This window comes from Solanum dulcamara, chromosome 9 (genome assembly GCF_947179165.1).
Source record: "Solanum dulcamara chromosome 9, daSolDulc1.2, whole genome shotgun sequence".
Lineage (NCBI taxonomy): Eukaryota > Viridiplantae > Streptophyta > Magnoliopsida > Solanales > Solanaceae > Solanum > Solanum dulcamara.
Window position 1 is genome coordinate 73,562,276 of NC_077245.1, and position 20,081 is coordinate 73,582,356.

At 33.3% G+C, this 20,081-nt stretch overlaps 2 protein-coding genes across 2 annotated transcripts; both read left to right on the forward strand.

The window, feature by feature from the left end:
• Positions 1-7,606: 7,606 nt before the first annotated feature.
• LOC129903065 (zinc finger CCCH domain-containing protein 39-like) lies at positions 7,607-10,528 on the forward strand. The gene is made up of 3 exons (XM_055978545.1): positions 7,607-7,741; positions 8,380-9,189; positions 9,944-10,528. Exons 2-3 carry the CDS (start codon positions 8,436-8,438, stop codon positions 10,195-10,197), a joined length of 1,008 nt encoding a protein of 335 aa, XP_055834520.1. The 5' UTR covers positions 7,607-7,741; positions 8,380-8,435; the 3' UTR covers positions 10,198-10,528.
• Positions 10,529-12,770: 2,242 nt separating this feature from the next.
• Positions 12,771-19,518, forward strand: LOC129903896 (uncharacterized). Its single transcript, XM_055979418.1, has 4 exons — positions 12,771-12,981; positions 17,096-17,203; positions 17,577-17,744; positions 19,038-19,518. The coding sequence occupies exons 1-4, from the start codon at positions 12,880-12,882 to the stop codon at positions 19,158-19,160; spliced, it is 501 nt and encodes a 166-aa protein (XP_055835393.1). The 5' UTR covers positions 12,771-12,879; the 3' UTR covers positions 19,161-19,518.
• The last annotated feature ends 563 nt before the right edge of the window (positions 19,519-20,081 follow it).

Consider the following 20,081-nt stretch of genomic DNA (forward strand, 5'->3'; position numbering starts at 1 on the left):
TTACAAAGTCATGACAAATCGCAGAAAGTTATATGTGTTATAACTTCAGAATAATTATTGCACAATTCTGGAGAATCATCAATATTTTTTTTAGCACCTACACATTTTTTGCAACAACAAAACATTTTAATTTTTTTTTTACAAACTTTTTCCCCCCTTCAAATCCTTAATTAAAAACTAGCTGTTTTCTGTAAATTCAAAATTCCTTAGGTCTAGGGGTGTACAAGTTAAATTGAATAGATGAACCAAGTTAAATTGATAAAAAAAAATTAATTTGTGGTTTGATTTGATTATTTTAGCATTAAAAAATTAAATCGATCATTGTTGATTTGATTTGGTATTAACAGGAAAAAAAAAAGTCAAATCGAACCCAAACCAAACCGACATAATACATACGTAATTTTAATTCTTTTATACACAAGAAAATATTTATTATAATATGATTTGTAAGTATTTTTTCAAATTAGTTTATAGCTTTCAATGTTTACATTTCATATTTTGGACTTGTAATATGACTAAAAAAATTCACATGTGTTGTATCTTTTTGTGTTTTTTTTTACATGTTTTTGTAAGAAAATGTCGTGAAGATGCCATTTGTTATAAATTCATTGAATTGGTGGATTGCCCATTTACTTGATACATGAACTACTTATATTCATGGATACATATTTTCTAGGTTCTATGAATCATTTTAGATAAGAATGCATATATTAATTATGACATTTAACATGGTGACTTTTGGAGTAATTTCTCAATCTATAAATAGGATTGTCATTCACCATTGTAAGGGACAATTGAAGACACTTGAATAGAAGAAAAGTTCTCTCCTTGATCTAAATTTCTTGCCTTTTTCTATTTATACTTATATTGTTCTGAGTTTAATTTTACAACACATTACCAACACGAATTGTCTCTAATTTCAATTTTGTTCACCACATCATTCAAATTGAGTATTATTCCAATGATTTGATGGTGATGATGCGGAGTATATAGTTCTTGATCAAGTTTATCCAACAAAACAAAGAACAAGGAAAACCAAAAAATTATATGATGCTAAACCCTATAGTAAATCTGGACATGTGCTATATAGAGCACATAGGTATGTTTTATTTACATATTAAGTTCTACTCTATTTAATAAGTTGATTCAAGCTTGCAGATGAATCACCAATGAGCAAAAGATCACTATTCAAGATTAGATACACCTATACTCATGTAGCAAATGATGAGGGAGTCAAACTTGTGAAATTCAAGAATAATTTTATTTCATGTCCTATTGAAACTTTTCACTTATTTATATAACGATAAAATGGTAACATTATTTAAAGGCTTAAGGTTGAGTCATATTGTGTTCCTATGCCATTGATTGAAGGGTAAGACGATAAATTCAAGTCCCATCGTACAAAAAGGGTAAGACATCATGTTAAAGTCTGGATGCCCCCTAATGAAAAATGTTTGATGGTAAGACGGTAGATTCAAGTTCTATCGTACCAATAGGATAAGACATCAATTTGAGTTTTGATGCACCATGATGATAAGGTATTGGGTTCGAGTCCCATATAATTATAGCCCAATGCGTCTTACATGGATAAGATCCCTTCAACCAATCACTCTTTTAGTTCCCAAAATATATATAATCCAGAATCCTTTTAAGCGCCTTATCACGAAAGTGACCAAGCAAGCAAATGATGATGGTTCAGCCGAATTGAGTTTGAGTCTTAATGCATCATAGTGCTGATAAAATGATGACTAAGGCAATATATTTTTGATGAAAAGTCATGAAATTCGTCCCATTATATGAATGTGATAGCAGTGAATAATAAGTCTAAAAGAAGACAAGTGATTGAATGTATGAATAAGAGCGTGGAGGAACAAAATTATAATAGTCGTCATTGTGATAATTATAAAAGGAAGAACATTATGGGTTCTCCAAATAGTCCTTCAAAATGTGAAGGTATTTTTTATCATCATAATAGTATGAAAGGTCATGGGACCCATGGTCGTTGTACGACCTAATAATGTGATAAATTTATAAATCCTCCATCAAAAGAAAGAAAGATAAAGTGGTGGTACACTTGACCTTTCATAATGATGTTGAGGTGGGCGATGCAAAAATGATAAATTTTAAAGGCATGACAATGAGCTATAATGCAAATTTATGAAGCATATACACATGATTAGTCCATTTTCAGAGAGAATGTGACTTGTGATAAGTATCATGAATGCTTGACCATTCTGAAAGTGAATGAGTCAAGATGTGATAAAAATATTATGAGTTGGATATATGCCACAACTCACCTCTATGGGAGGTTTGAGAGAAATAAATAAATTTTATTTTGGTATAAATGGTCATTCTCTGTGTACTTATGGTACGACAAAATTAAAGCAAGAAGCATGTCTTGTCTGTAATAATTTTGACCATAATAATAATAATATAATTTTCTCCTTAAAGGAGATATTCACCATAAGAATGGTGCATGAGATAGTACACAAAATTAATTTTGAGCCTCAAAAGAGCTATTATACTATTGGAGGAATAATATTGGCGTTGTAGTAAGTCTAAAAAGAAACTTTTTAAGTTTTGGAGGAATTGAAAATAAAAAATTATTATAATTGAGACTATAAATTATGTGAAGATTTAATATCTTTAAATTACTACAACCGAAACGGATTATAAATATTTATGTAAAAGAATACCCACCTTTTCCTCTTGTTTGTTGTATTTAAACAGAGGCATGATGATGGAATCACATGCAAAAGTAAACTAGAAGTTTACGAGAATAAAGATTAGTTGGCATGATCGGTTGGCCTTTCCGATTCAAATGTAATGCAAAAGTAATTGAAAATTCTCGTAGCTATATGATGAAGAAATAAAATATTCTTCAAGAATTCTCTTGTGTTGCTTGTTCTCATGATAAAATAATCATTATATCATTGTACTAGCTAAGATTGAGATTGTATTCCCTGAGATTTTGGAACTTATAAAAAGGTAAATATGAACCCGTTCACATGCCATGTTGTAACGATCCGAACCATCGTTAATAAAGAGCGGGAGAAATCGTGAAGGAAAAATAAGTTAACTAGGCCCCATAATCCTACCAGAGCGGGATAGTTCCACCACATTGGCGCTGCTTCAGTGGAATTTCTGTCGCCAGAGCGGGAGGTCGTGGGATAAAATTTAAGCCATGATTTTATTATTTTTCCACCTCTCCAAAAGTATAAGTTAAAGGTGAGGGTTACTGCAAAAACCCTCAAAAGACTGCTCCTGACTTTGGAAGAGAAAGAGAAGGCAATCTCAGCACTGAAAGGTTTTCAACTGGCAGAATACAAGCTTATCTCGCCCGTTAGACCTCTAGAAACAAAGGTTAGAGCCATACTATCTCTCCATAGTTGCTTGGCGCCCAAGTAGACTAAGCTTCTCTATCTGAGTAGTTAAATTTATACCCACTACATAGTATAAAAATGAATTTAATGAGAGGTTGTATGATTTGACTCATGCTCACAGGTCACGAGTAGAAATTCGAGTGTTGTTATAGTTTAACTTGAAATGACCTGGATAAGAAAATTGTATCATGATTTTGGAAATAATTATGGTGCTATTGTCGCATTTAGACCTGTATATTTGTAGATGTTGTAGTTATACGTGCATTGGTAGGAAATACAAGAAGAATTATGATAAATCTTAGTGGTTAGCAAACCTTTCTCAATTTAGGGCAAGACCTGAGTGATTTTATATGCATTATTTGTTTGTCTATTTATGTTATACATACTGATTTTGTGATTGTGAGGATCGGGTGTCAAATTCCGATACGTTTTTGGATCGGGTGTCATGTTTTGAAATATTAATGAATCGGATGCCATGTTTCAACCCAAATCTTAGATCGGGTGCCACGTTCTGACATATATATAGTTGAGTTTGGATCCCATAAGAGGGCCAAGTGTGTGTGTGGTTGGTCCCATGAGAGGATCCGACGATACATGTAATTGTGTAATAGTGAGTGTTGGTGTAAATGAGTTAGGGAATAAGACTTATAAAAGAGTCTTGTTGATTTTATGGTGTGTTAATTGTAGAGGACTGTGAGACAACATAAACTCATTGGGGGGTAAATGGCGGACCTTGTTAGGCCACGTTAAGATATGTGTGACATCCTATACCTTCAGTTTTAAAGGTGGAGGTGGCTTGTTGGCAGATAGTTGTTCTCATTAGAACATCGGTTAGGGAATGGCGTAGGAGCAGTTATGGCATAATAAATTAGAATTAGTTGTGAGGTGTGGATAGGAAATGGCTAGGTCATTATGTTATAAGGTAAATGGATCAAGACTAGGGGTAGTTGAGTTGGCGTTAGTGGATAAGGTTGTGGTTGGCTGAATATCAGGGGAAGCGCAGCGGAAGCGTGGTAGGCCATAACCCACAGGTCTCAGGTTCGTAAAACGGAGTTGGTAGTGAATCATGGTTTGTAGAGGGGCAAATACATATAAGTGAAGAGTAAGGAGTTTACTAGTAGGTTGAGGTGGACAGGGTTGAAAGCTTAATTATTTATGATCTCTCTTATTTTTGTCTACATATATTATGCGGTGGGTATCAGATTGGTCGATGATGCCTACCAGTACGTGTTGTTTGTACTAATACTATTTTTGTTATGCCACTTGATATAGTCTAATTTCTGGGTCAGTAGATTTTCCTGGATGAAGACGAATATGGTCTTCCGGTAGCTTTTACTTTTCATTCCTTTTAGTTGGAGCCGTGTCTTTTTGTTTGTCTTATGCCCTATTTATGTCAAACTCTTGTACCTGTTTTAGACTAGCATCCTTGGAGTTTTTTAATCAGAGTCTTGTATAAAAACTATTAGAAGTGACTTATTGTTGTTTTAATAGAACTTTCTGTCTTATTGTTTAATATTTCCACAACTTTCGCAATGCTTATTTCATATAAGGGGTTAAAGGTTCTCCTACTTAGGTCATACAGTGGGTGCCCACACGGTCAGGTGGGTTAGGTTGTGACACATGTGGACCGTTAGCAAGCATTTATGAAATGGTCACATGTGTTTTATTGCCAACTTACAAATTGGTTTTTGTAAGGTTATTTGTCCGAATTGTTAAATTAAGAGCACAATTATGAAATTATGCTGATAATACTGGTTGTTTTATCAGAAATTATATGCCTCCCATTATAGCTAAACCACGGGTATGAGAACAAAACTCTCAAATAAGATTTGGTATGAGATGAGTTTATTTAACATATAGCAACACATATACGCATCAAGCCAACAAAGTTTCCCCATCATAATTGGTTCAGGGCAGGAACCAAATAATTTCCATTTAAACTTTGAATACGAAGAGACCTCGATAAGTTATGTCGTATTGAAATCGAGTCAAATGACCGTCGACGGTGTCTTTGATATGAAGTAGCGCTCAATACTACATATGGTGAGGAGGATCATGAATTCAAATATGTCATATAGTGTGGACAGATAAATGATTGGCCAAATAAATGCACTCTTCAAATATATTATATTTTACTTAGAAAAATGATGTGTTTGGACTTATTGTCCATGAATCAAGATATAATGTCAGTGAGGGTACAAATAAATCATTATGCAAAAGTATAGTAGTAAGATATAAAAAAAGTACAATTTACCTCCAGGCATAAAATGGTTTATGCAAAAGTCCTGACATTATTAAATGGAGATATATTCTCCAGTGATGGATGCAATGAGACTTGTTTCAGTCTGACAATATATGAAATACTTGAATATGTACAATGAATGATTGTCATGTCTAGCTAGACGATGACGGTTATATGAAAATCTTTGAAGGATTTAAAAGGTCTTAAAGTGATTGCATTGAGTACCCTAATGGTTGTGAGATTGCTTAACTTAAAGAAAGATCAATTCCGATCTGATGAAAATGATTGAAAAATATCATGTATTAGTGCATTTGGTGCACATACATATTGTTGGTTATGCAAATGCTAAAAGATTATTACATAACGAAAGTTATGTGAGAAATTTGTCATATTATCATTCAAGTTATGACAAGATACTAATAAAGAAAGTGACTCAACACATAGAAGATGTGTGATTTTCTTTGAGAAAAAGAGACGTGCTTCAACAAAATTGGAATGTTCAATCTTCGAGTTAGAAATTATTGATTATGCAGATGTTGGAATGACGTCAAGGACAGATCTTGGGAGAATCATGAACATGAGTTTATTTTATTCCAATGAATCCAAGACCAAAATGATTGGTTAAGCAGATGTACGATATTCATCTGATCTGCATGAAACTCAGTCTTAAATGAACTATTTGTTTACATGTAGAGGCACAACAATATCTTGGTGTTCAATGCTAACCACTTCTTCAAATCATGCATAAAAAATAATCATTCATAAAGCAAGTCAAGAGTGTATTTGGTTTAGATTAATGACCTATCATATTCATGAAATGAGTGGTTTTCAAAAGGAATATTTCAATCATCGTGCACGTAGATAATACAACATATATAACTCAATTGAAGAAAGATACATCAACGGAGATCGAAAGTACATTTCACTAAAGTCCTTCTTTATACACGATCTTCAACAAATTGGTGAGACAAAAGTTTAACAAATCTGTTCAAATGATAATCCTGCATATTTATTCACTAAGGCATTGGTGACATCAATATTTGAGAAGTTGAGATAAAGATTGGAATGCACTATTTTTGAGATATCAAGTCAAACTTTCATCGGGGGGGGGGGGGGGAGTGAAATATGCATTGTACTCTTTTCCTTAACCATGGTTTTGTCCCAGTTGAATTTTCTGGTAAGATTTTTAATGAGGCAACACTTAAAGCGTATTATGATATGTGTGTAATCTTTTTCCTTCACTAGACTTTTTCTCCACTGAGTTTTTCCTAATAAGGTTTTAACGAGAAAAATTATCTATGGACATCCAAGGGGAATGTTATAAATTCATTGAATTGGTGGATTGTCCATTTACTTGATACATGAACTACTTACATTCAGGTATACATATTTTTCAGGTTCTATAAATCATTTTGGAAAAGAATGTATCTTAATTATGACATTTAACATGGTGACTTTTGGAGTAATTTCTCAACATATAAATAAGGTTGTCATTCATCATTGTAAGGGACACTTGAAGACACTTGAATAGAAGAAGAGTTCTCTCCATCATTTACATTTCTTGCCTTCTTTTTATTTATACTTATATTGTTCTAAGCTTAATTTTACAACACCATTATATATCTTTTTATTTTATTTTATTGAAAACTTCAAGTGCAACATTAAATCACACGATCAAAGAAACAACCTCTTTAATTTGATCTCTTTGTCAATCACGATGTAATTGTAAAAAAAAATCAAAAAAACTAACTAAAATTGAATCGAAAAAATCAATGTTTGATTGATTTGATGTGATTTATAGGTTTATAAACCAGCATAATTGGTTTAGTTTTTTTAATCAAAAGTCAAACTGAACCAAATCGACCTATGTACCCCCGAACTTAGGCCCCTTAAAAGCCCACAGGCCAGAAAATAAAAAATATAGTATATTAGAGGATAATAATTATATTAGAGAATAATAATCATAATTATCCTTAATCAAGTAACTATTTAAGGGGTTTAGCCGTTTTGGTGGGGTTTTAGGGTTTCAGTCTCCACTTTGAACTTGACTTGTTTTCTATATGATTTTGCTTCTCAGTTAAGGTTTTAGCATTGGCGGCTAGGGCTTCAAACATTTGTGAGTTTTTTTTTAGTTTTTTTTTTACATATTTATATATTTGAATTCTACCTAAAAAAATAATCTTGAATATCAATTGCATGTTTAAATTTTGTTGTAAAGATTGAATTTTTATTTGAATTAATCATCTGGGTGTTTTTATAAGTGATTAAAGAACAAGATCAGATTCAGGTTTGCTATACATTCTTGTTTTTTCAGCCTAGTATTTTTTTTTTGCTGCCATGCCCTGAATTGAGCTTAAATGGAATAATGATGATTCATATAGTTGACCCCAACTTGTTTGAAATTGATATTGAGGTGTAGTTGTTATTTATTTTCTATTAAGTGCTGTTTAACCATCTTTCTTGCAACTCTGCTTTGAAAATGTTTTTTTTTTGAAAAGATCTGCGTATGCCTTACCCTTCCTGGACCGGTCTATTGAAAACGACTGCATACATCCTACCCTTCCTAGACCCCATGGGGCTATGTTGTTGTTGTTCTTGCTGTTTAATAATCTTGATTTTAGTTGTTGTTGTTTAGTTTTATGGTGTTCTGTTGTTTCATATATGTATCTCTGTTGTAGTCATATGTTAGTTACTGGTGTTTTATTAATTTCTCTGTTTTTGTGCTAAAATTTAAATCTTTATTTGTTTTTTTAGAGAGGAGAAGAGTAGAGTTGAATTTAGTTTAAAGAATTGATATTAGAAAAGGGAATATGAGTTTTTCTGATCAACATCAACCGCCTGTTCCCTCGCACTTTATGTCAATGCCATTCGTTGGTGGTGATGCTGGAGACGTGTGGCCTCATTCTCCGATGAATCATGAGCTGTTTGAGTCGTATTCTCAGTTTGAGCATGCTCCTCCTTTCAAGAGAATGAGGGAGTTCGATAGCAACTCGCCAAATTCTGCAACTTTCTCTGCTATGAATTCTAGAGTGAATCCACCAAATCTTCCGGGAAGCAAAGGGACGAGCCATATATTTTTCAAAACACGTATGTGTGCCAAGTTCTTGGAAGGAACTTGCAGGAATGGGGAACATTGTACATTTGCTCATGGTGTTGAAGATCTGCGGGAGCCTCCTCCGAATTGGCAGGACTTGGTACGTGAAAAGGATAGAGGGGCGGAGAACTGGAATGATGATCAGAAAATAATACATAGGATGAAAATTTGCAAGAAGTTTTATAACGGAGAGGAGTGTCCTTATGGAGATAAGTGTAATTTTCTTCATGAACGTCCTCCAAAATTTAAGACCGATATTCCAAGGCACAGGGAGAGTTCTGCAATAAGTATCGGAACTACTGGGAACAGAAGTGATCCTGAGCTGATTGAGATTAGCAAACATGGAAATGCTGATTCAGATGCCGTCCGTATTAAGCCTGTATATTGGAAGACAAAGATATGCAGCAAGTGGGAGACAACAGGTCAATGCGCTTTCCGTGATCGTTGCCACTTTGCTCATGGCCAATCAGGTAAACTAATTTTACACAGTTCATCTCGTTGTTCGTTTGACTCTATGTTTAATTATTTTAAAATCGTCTCATATTCTTGCTTTAAGTCTTGCTGAATTCCTTTATGTCTTTATTGTGAAAAGTAAAGGCTGCATAATGAAACAGTAAAAGCTTAAGACGAATAATCACGAGCTATTGATAGCCTAGTAGCAATGCTTGCTGTTGCAAAGCAAGTTCTTTGCTAGAGCTGCAGTGATTCAATTGAGACGAGAATCTTGTATAAAATTAGATACTGTTTTGTTTGTAAGCAAAATAGTTATTCAAGGCGTGTCTTATTTCCTTAAACATGAAAATCTTGACATTAGCTCACGTTTGAATAGTGTCCATATATAATTCAGGAACTTGTCGGGTTGCAACGCTCTTTGACTGCTGTTTTGCACATTCACAACCATTCGTTGTTCTCAGATTATGATTAATCCTATTTCCTTTGACAATACATTAGATATGCATTTTCTCTCTTTGTTCATATCTCACATTTAAAACAAGTAACAATGTATTTAGCTTTCAACATCTAGCCTACGTCTTGGTTTTTATAGGTCTAACTTTAAAGTAACTTGGTCGTTACCACTTTTTACTAAACATGGAGACACAGAATATGTCAATGATGAGCTCTATGCACTACGTATCTCACAAATCTTAAATTTCTTCCCTTTGGCTTTCTATGGCAAAAAATGGGATCTTATCTTATAAGCTCTTTGGCTATTTCTTTTGGCAGAGTTGCAAGTGCCTACTGGCCGAGTTGAAACGGATATGTTGACGTATTCTGGCCCTATTACTCCAAGACCCTTCTCCATTCCGCTTGTGGACTCATCCTCTGCAAACACACTGGTTAATACCTCTATGCAAGAAGAAAAAGAAGAAAAGAAGATCTTAAAATGGAAACTATCCAAGAAGATCTGTCGGATATATGGAGATTGGATCGATGATCTAGTCCCACCCCACCTCTTACCTGACAACGCCGACAACTGATTTTTCAGGTTACAGTTTATTATCTCCTTTACGTCCAATGGACGCATCTCAGCAAGGATCAGAAACTACGGGGGGAGATAGAATCCGTCTCGTATCATCGAACAGTTGCTGTGTTATAGAGTTCTCATAATTAGTTTCAACAGTTAGGCTTTTGAATTTGGAACTACAAATTTTTTTGTTCATAGAAAAAGAAACAAATAAGGCAATGCCTATGGGATTTCCATAGAGATAAAGACAGAAACATCATTATTTTATTTATTATACTTTTATCTGAGCATTTGGTTTGTATCTTGAAGTACTTGATTTTTTCAAGAAGTGCTTACTTAGAAAATCTTTTTTAAAATATGATCAAACAATAGTTATTGTCTAAAATTATTTTTAAGAATGGGAATTGAAGTGCATGATCTACAATGAAATATTAAGAATGGAAAAGTGTTTGGACTTCAAGGATTAATTTAACCAACATAAAATTGAATAGATTTTTGTTCAAATTTGAAGGACATGATCTAGTGATAGGAGTAAGTGATTTCTTATCATATATTCAAGATTTAGTGAACAGATACCTTAATATTGATGCTAATAAAAGTATTACAGTACAGGTATGCATCGTTCGGTTCAGTTTTATGTATTATTCATTCGATTTATTTATTTTTGATTTTGAAATATGCTAAATCAATAACAAACTAATAAGATATTTTTTTATCGATTTTTGGTTTATCGTTTTGGTTCTTAACAGTTCGATTTCGATTTAACAATAAGAAAATGCTCATAAAATAATGATATGACTTCTCCAACAATTTTGCGTGACAAGATAATAATATAACTTTATGAAATGCTCATAAAATAGAAATAATAGTGACTAACATGAAAATAACTCTGCAAGTGCAACACAAATAAAAGAACTAGAACAATAATGTGAATTGAAGGCTAAAGTGCAAAGGTAGTAACCAATAAGGTATTGATATTAATATTTAATATTTATTTAGGTGTAAAGTAGTAAATTACTATTGTTTTAATGAGTTATTGATTTACACAATAACCCAATATTAAAAACCAATATCAAATCAATACCCCAATTTTTTTTTTATAAAACCATTAAAAAACCATTAACCCAATAACTCAATAACATTTTTTAGATTCGATTTATTGATCGATTTAATTTTTACACACCCTAGTAAATACTAAGCTTGAATACCCACCCCATTCCCATCCCAGCCACCAACAAGAATAAACATCAAATCTCGAATGAGGATAAATTTCAATCTGATGCATTAAGAATTGGACCACAAAAATCTATTATTTATACCTGTATCCCGCATTTAAGCAAACGATTATATCGATACGTCGAACGCATGATAACAACTTTATCAAAAATAATTTCAAAATATAATTATCTCTAATCAATCATCTCAAAATTCCCCTAATTTATTTTCTAAACGGAAAATGGCCTAAAATATTCTTGAACTATTGGAAATAATACAAAAATACCACTAATCCGTTTATTGGGCTTAAAATGCACTTGACATCTAACTTTAGGTCCAAAAATGACATTTTCTTTAACGAAAAAGGACATGAGGAACATTTTTGTACCATTTTCAATAGTTCAAGAGCATTTTAGGCCCTTTTCCGTAATAAAATTTTGTTAAATAAATTTTAATTCATAATTAATTTTAAATAATAAATTATAACCAATAGATGACCGCCACGTGTTTAAAAAATTATTTAATTATAATTTTGTTAAATAAATTTTAATTTATAATTAATTTTAAATAATTAAATTATAACCCATAGATGACCGCCACGTATTTAAAAAAATATTTAAATTATTTAATTAAAATTATGTTAAAGAAAAGGTCATTTTTGGACCTAAAGGTGAATGTCAAAAACATTAATTTTCAGAATTTTATATGATAATCATCCATCTTTAGTTCCAAAAAATGACATTTTCTTTAATATAATTTTAATTAAATAATTTTGAATATTTTTTTAACATAATTTTAATTAAATAATTTGAATAATTTTTTAAAACATGTGGTGGGCTATCTATTGGTTACAAATTAAATATAAATCAAAATTTATTTAAAAAATTTTAATTAAATAATTTGAATAATTTTTTTAAACGTGTGGCGGCTATCTATTTGTTATAATTTAACTATTTAAAATTAATTATAAATTAAAATTTATTTAACAAAATTTTAATCAAAAATAATTTGAATAACTTTTTTTAAATACGTGGTGACCATCTATTGGTTATAATTTTATTATTTAAAATTAACTATAAGTCAAAATTTATTTAACAGAATTTTAATTACGAAAAAGGCCTAAAATACCGTTGAACTATTAAAAATGGTACAAAAATGGCCATCATGCCCTTTTTTGTTAAAGAAAATGTCATTTTAGGCCCAATAGATAGATAAAAATTGATGGACATTTTTTGTACCATTTTCACTAGTTTGAGGATATTTTAGACGTTTTTTCGTTTTCTAAATGATTGAAACCTATATACATTATCCGAAAGCAAAATGGGTAATTTACTCCTTTACCCTCCAACAACAGGGTATAAATATCTACCTCCTCAACACGCTTTTTCCATTCTGCTATTCTATATATATATATTGAGAGAGAGAGAGAGAGCGCATTGAGAGATAAAGCGTAGATTCGAAGCAGCGAGCAGAGAGTAAAATGGTGAACTTCCTGTTGATGATCACGGCGGAGCTTGAGAACCTCACCGATCTTCAGCCGCACGGCGGCTGCGATGATGATAACTTCCGTTACCACTTCAAGGTATCTGCCTAAAGGCCTCTATAATTTTCAGTTATTCCATTGCATTTGAATGTCTATGCGATTTCTTGATGAAGATTGATCGGATTGATGTTGATTCTATAGTAAATACACACACGCAGTGGATTTTATCTGCTCGATAGGGGTTTATTTAGGGATATTCAGGTAGTTCACTGCAATTTCATGTTCATGTTCATCATTTTGGTGATTTTCTATGACGAACTATATATTTTATTCCTAGTGGAAACTTGTTTTTTATTCTCGAATTTCGTGTCTATTTATTTGTTCTGTGTTCATTTTCCTTTACATACTTTAGGGTTTATGATTATTTTAAGTGTGATTTTTCCTTTGAAGATCAATATAACTGATGATGCCTTCTAGCTATTTGTTTAAGGTATCCGCCTTTGTAATTTGTAGTTACTCTATTGCATTTTCAACGTTTATGTGATTTCTGGATGAAGATTGATCGAATTGATGTTGACTCTATAGCAAATGCACACACGTAGTGGTCATCTCTGCTCGTTAGGTGTTTATTTGGGGATATTCAGGTAGCTCACTGCGATTTTATCTTCATTTTCGTGATTTTCTATGCCGAACTATCTATTTTATTCCTACTAGCAACTTTGTTTCTTTTCTCGAATTTTGTGTCTAAGTATTTTTTCTGTGTTCACATTCCTTACTTATTTTAGGGCTTACGATTATTCTACTGCAGTATTATATGATTTTTCCTTTGAAGATCGATATAACTGATGATGCTTTTTAGCCAATTGTTTAAGGTATCCACCTCTATAATTTGTAGGTATTTTATTTCATTTTCATGTCTATGTGATTTCTCTATTAAGATTGATCTATTTGATGTTGACTCTATAGTAAAATACACACTCACACAGTGGATTGTCTCTGCTCATTAGGTGTTATTTAGGGCTATTGAGGCAACTCATTGCAATTTCGTATTCATGTTCTTCATTTTCATGATTTTCCTAGTTGCGTCTCAGTTTTATGTTTCTTCTTCTGATGATGATGATGATGACTTTCGGGTCTAATTCCTTGTTTGTACATATTTATGTGTGTTACTTTCGTATTCATGTTCTAACTGAGGATGCCTTCTAGCTATTCATTTTGGATCTCCAGGAAGCTCATTTCAGTTTCATCATTTTGTTCTTAATTTCCATGATTTTCTTTGTCAAACTATCTATACTATTCCTAGATTCTGTATAAACTTGTACAGAAAATGAAAGATGATTTTGTATTGAATATGAAGCTGTCTTTAAATCCATGAAATAAGTAGCTAACTTTCTAAGAGTGCTACTTACATTAAAGATATTTATCCAAATGAGATAACTGATAAATACTATCAAGCTAATCTAGTAAATGATCATAAGATCTAATCTAGTAGATAAAGTAGTGGGGTGTAACATCTCTAATAGTTGGACTTAGTTTCTTCATTTGTCATGCATATTTCCTTGTGTTCTGTGTATAAAGAATGTACGTTACTTTGAGGTTTATGATTACTCTACTGTCTCTCTATTTGATTTATCGCTGATCTAATTGATGATGCCTTCTAGTTATTCTTTTAGATCTTTTCTGGTAGCTCATTCTTTCATTTTACTTGAGCTTGATACTTTAAAGTTTCTTTGTCAAGCTATCTAATCTATTCCTACTTCTGAACTTAGCTTTTCAAATTTTGTGTATATTTCTCTACGTTCAGTGTAGGAATGTCTGTCTGTTATTTTAAGTCTGACGTTTTCGACCTCTAATTTGCAATTTCTCTATTGCCTCTCTATGTGTTCTGTGTTATTGAGCTTGTTGATGCATGTCTCCGTATGTGCTATTTTTAGGGTTCTACGTGTGCACTGTCCAATTTCACCTTGTTCTTCATTTTCCATGTAATCTGTCAATCTATTCCTAGTTGCGTCTTAGTTTTCAATTTTTGTGTCTATTCCCTTGTTTAATGTGTATAAGTGCATGTAGTTGTCTTAAGAATTTACGCTCTTGACTTCCAACTTTGCAATTGTTCTATTGCGTCTCTATGCATCTTTCAAGTTTATTGATGCATGCCTCTGTAGGTGTTGTGTATGGCTCTTCTGGTAGCTCATTCCAATTTCTTCTTCTTGCTATACAGTTTTATGGGTTTGTTTGTTAAACTATGTATTTATTCCCATTCTTTTCAATTCTTATTTCGATATCCTCGTGTTCTGTTATAGATGCATGTATATTATGTTCAGGATTCTTGTTTCCACCTCAAATTTTGTGATTATCATACTACTTTTTTTTGTACTCTTGGTGTTATCGAGCTAATTGACGTGTGCCTCTATAGGTGTCTTTTTGTTATTGTTGATAAAGTAAGATGTTTAATTCACAAACTAGCATCAAATAGATGCATAATTACAAGGGAAGGAAAAAGCTTTAACAGAAGAACTAATGAATCCCTTTTCAGTGTCAATCTAAGACAAGGGATCTTACAAAATCCATCAACTGATCAGTGCTAATTACAATAGTCATATTAGTCCAGCAAAAAGATAAAGTAAAGCACTTGGTTTTGAGGGAGTGATTTGGAATTGAGATTCCATCAAAACACCTCCTATTCCTTTCATTCCATATGGACCAGAAGATAGCAGAAGGTATCTTCCTCCAAATCCTTTTGATGGCTTTATCAACTCTCGACAAGCTCCAGCTCAAGTGTGCATCTATGGTCTGTGGCATGACCCATTTTAAACAAAAAAATACAGTGGAACATGCTCCAAGGATCTGTGGCTATGTGCAGTACAATATCAAATGGTTTACAGTTTCCATCTTTTCCAAACATAGATAGCACTTGTTTACAAACTGGAAACCTTTCCTATTGAGATTGTCTTGAATCAAACATGCTTGATAGGTGTGTTTAGGGATCTTTCTAGTCTCATTCCAATTTCATCTCAAACTATCTATCTTATTCATTCATAGTTGTGACTTAGTTTTTCAGTTTTTCTGTCTATTTCCTTGTTTTCAGGTGTATAAAATGCATACTTAGGCTTTTGACCTCTGTTTCAATTCATTAATGTGCTTCTATGTAAGTTGGTGTGATTGAGCTAATTGATGTGTGCCACTATAGGTTTTTGTTTGCGGCTCTTCTGGTAGTTTATTCGAATTTTATCTTCTCATTCTTCATTTTCTTGATTTCTCTCTGTCAAACTCTCTCTCTCTCTCTCTCTCTCTCTCTCTCATCTTAGCTTCTGAATTTTTGTCTATTTTTCTTGTGTTCTGTATGAAGAGTTTTTTTGTTCCAAGTAAATATAATTATTCACTAATAGAGTTGGTTGCCCCGGTCTCAACAAGGCTTGGTCCAATTTCTGAAGCAAAGAGCCAGTCTGCTGACTTCCCAATCGAAAAGTGGACTTCTTAAACCTAAGTTCCATGCATTTCCTTCACTCAATTGAGCAATAATTGCTTGAGTTGTTACTGAGTCTGAATAGATCAAGAATCTTTAATTTCAGTGGTGTAAACATGCCAGCTATCCATCTTTCCAAAACTATAGTGTTCTTCCATCTCCCTCTTTAACTGCAAAAATCCTATCAAACAAATCCCACAGCTTAAGATGTGTTTCCAAACACTTTAGCAATTGGAAATATTAACTGTGCCGTTGTGCCATGGCCTTTGTCCATATTTTGATTGGATACCCTTCTCCAAGTAACTTATAAGAAGCTATTGTTATGTAGTTGAAGGTTTCTTATCCCAAGGCAGCCTTCTCTTTTATCTTATAGGGTCATTTCCACTGTATGAAGTCTTATTTACCTTGTTATAATTTATATGACACGTTTTCCATTGTGAGACATTCCAAAATGTCACACCATCTCATACGAACTTTTTTTTAATTTATTAGACACTTTTTCCATTTTAAGACGTTCCGAAGTGTTACCCCATCTCACGTGAACCTTCTGTCATTTTATTTTTAATGTGTAGTAGCACTCTCTATCAATATAGTACTACTGAAATTTCCTTTCAGGTGTGAACATATGAGATTGTACTGCTTCCATAAGTTAATTTTGCCAATTATTTCTCTGTGATGAAATCATGCTGTCCTACGTTAATACCTTTTTCATAGTCCATTAAACTTCTTATTGTTCTTTAAATTGTGCAGCTGAAGTGTGGCAATTGTGGCGAGATCACCCAAAAGGAGACTTATGTGAGCTTGGTTGAAACTGTTCCTCTTCCCATAGGCAAGGGCCACACCCACCTTATCCAGAAGGTGACCTATCCTCCTGTTTCCTCATCTGTGAAGATATAAGTCTATAACATACTTTGTCAGAGATATTTCTATATGCACATCTGAGTTCATGTGTGTTAGTTTAGATATGAAAACACAGAGTACACTCTGAATTTATATCACTGTGACCGCTTGAAATTTGAGGTGAGATAAGGATTAAGGAGTTAATAAGGATTGAGGTGAGAAGGGGTATATGTTGAATAACTTCGATATCCTTAAAGTCTGTTTTGAACCTTAATTGTTACCTTCGTTTTTGGTTTTTTTTCCCCTTTGATGTCTTATTGCTATTTTACAGCTCTTGATGCTGCTATTAGACTTGATTGATTACTAAGAATTTTGTGACTTTTGCTTCCAGTGTAAGTTCTGTAGCAGGGATGGTACAGTAACCATGATCACTGGCCGCGGCCGTGCTCTGACTCACGCTGATAGTGAAGCTGGAAAATCTGCACCTTTGATGTTATTTGAGTGCAGGGGTTTTGAGCCTCTGGATTATGTGTTCCGAGGAGAATGGAAAGCTGAATCTGTAAGCTCTTTCCTTGCTTTCTGCTTTGGTGTTTCTTAAAATTAAAGAAAATATTTGTTATAAAAAAATTGTCGAAATATTAAATTTAGGCATAAGATTTCTTTGCCCCATTAATTCCCCATGTGTTTCTGAGCTGATGTTGAGGTTCTTTGAATATATTTCTAGTTTCTTTAACGAGGTAATGTATCTCCTAATTAACTTCTAGGAGAATACATTCTGCTTATATGCTCTAGAGGTGGCAAGATTAGCCCATGAAATCATAATCCGCCCAACCTGCCCAAGTTTGGGCTGATTATTGGCCCGCACATTTTTAGCTCAGCCCATCAAAATTTGGGCTAATATTTAGCCCAAATTGGCCCATGAGATATCTTGTCAAATATTTTCTAAAAGACTTCTTATTTTATTTGATATGTTATATATAGCTATATTAAAGGAAAACTATAATTTTATTAGGTACTAGAAAACTATAAAAGAACAAATTAAGCAATTAAAGCTTAGTAAGAATTGGCCGAGTTGGTTTTGACCACTTTTTAGCCCATTTCAGCGCTTTCAGCTTAAGTAACTGAATTGTGGTGCTTATGATGTTGCTGAATTGGGCCATCTTCTCATGTTGAGTTATAGACATGTAGATAAACAGGAGGTTCGCCTCCATGCGTCATCTTTGTGAAGCATCTGAAAATCACCAGTGAGCCACTGTATAATGTCTTGTTCTTTAGGTTATTAACTTGTGAAGTTTCCTTTCCAAGGATGCTTTGGACCTAATTCTAGAAGCTTGTTTCTTCTTGATACCCTCACCCAGAATCCACTCTACTACGCATATCTTTTATTAGATTTAACAGAATAAATATTTATCAATTTTTTTATGGTACTATATGCTTCTGCCAGCAATAGGCGCAGTGGGTTAACCCACAGTAAGGTTTACACTAGTTACACTTCTTCCTGTTCTGCAGTTGACAGGAAAACTAAACCTGTTGTAGTGCTATCAATACTTGCTTATATAGACTATCTCATGAACATAAATATTATGGTATGTCTTTGTATTTGCTCTCCTTGAATTATATGGGTATAAACTTGTCTGATTTTGTCAGGTAACATACAAAACGATTAGGATAACATTCATTTTTTTCGAATTGATTTCTCTGTGGCATGTGTAAGCAACTTATTGGTCAGATGTCTTCGTAATAATTTTTGGTTGCTGAAGAGATTTGCAGTTCTTAGGTTCTATGTCCAATTCTTAGGTTTTTGTGTTATGGGAAATGTCGAGCCAGTTCTAATTTGATTCACTTAATGCAGCTTGAGGGAACGATATTTACAGGCATTGATTTGTCCGGAGATGAGTTTGCTGAGTATGATGAGAAGGGGGAGTGTCCAGTGATGATTTCCAAACCTCGTGCCACTTTTAAGATAGTGAAGTAGATCCTCCATTCCACTAGTGTGTGTTGCCTGGTACATAGAAAGGGAAGTATAACTGTTTTGCACTGTCAATGTGTAAGTTGCTAACTGCTGAGGATGGGAGTGTTAGCTTTCGATGTACATTGAACACGAATTACTTGCACGAGCTTTAGATGGTTATTTCCATGAAGAAAACCATTGTTATGGATGCCCAATTGTCTTTCAGGCTTCTTCAGAATAGCTCTTTTTAGAAATTTATGTGAAAGCTGGTAAACTGTTTGACTGGATCTATAGTGTTTTCACTGTGATTAGTGTTGGTATATCAACGTGTGTTGGTTACCGTGCTATTTCCCCAAGCTCTTCTTCAGATTGCTTCTTATGCTCTTCTGTCTCTCTCTGCTGTCTAATTGGTTTTACTTCTCTCCTGGACAAATGACGTGTAGAGTTGCTTGATTGAGCTCCTTTACCCGTTGTGTGAAATACCCACCCAATACCATGCGTCCTTGCCATTTTTTGAATGGAAATATGCAAGTGCATGGAACGTGGGAAGCATTTTGAGTTCACTTGGCTATATCCTCTATACAATCCCAACCTAGTTACAATGAGTATATCTTAACTTTTTCATAATGAAAAATAACACCTTTGTATAGGAAGATTGAGACAAATCTGTTTGATAACTGTGGTTGAACGAACTGTTTATTCACTTCGTAGACATCTTTTTCCACTATCTTGGTACATGTTGAATGAAGTGAATCTGACTTGTCATGAAGTTTTGCAAATGAATTATGCCATAATTTGGTTAGGTCAACTTTTTACCAACGTAAATAAATCGTATAGGGGTGTGGCAAAACAAGTTATGCCGTGTCCTACCATAAAAAAATTTATAGCGAAAACACAACTCCCACATCTTGGTTTCATAAAGGATAATCATACATGTATACCAAA

Bases quoted from the DNA above. Each gene is read 5' to 3' on its own strand.
- LOC129903065 (XM_055978545.1), top strand. From the start codon at position 8,436: ATGAGTTTTTCTGATCAACATCAACCGCCTGTTCCCTCGCACTTTATG. The intron at 9,190-9,943 runs GTAAACTAATTT...TTCTTTTGGCAG, and splicing joins CTTTGCTCATGGCCAATCAG to AGTTGCAAGTGCCTACTGGC.
- LOC129903896 (XM_055979418.1), top strand. From the start codon at position 12,880: ATGGTGAACTTCCTGTTGATGATCACGGCGGAGCTTGAGAACCTCACC. The intron at 12,982-17,095 runs GTATCTGCCTAA...TAAATTGTGCAG, and splicing joins ACTTCCGTTACCACTTCAAG to CTGAAGTGTGGCAATTGTGG. The intron at 17,745-19,037 runs GTAAGCTCTTTC...CACTTAATGCAG, and splicing joins GAGAATGGAAAGCTGAATCT to CTTGAGGGAACGATATTTAC.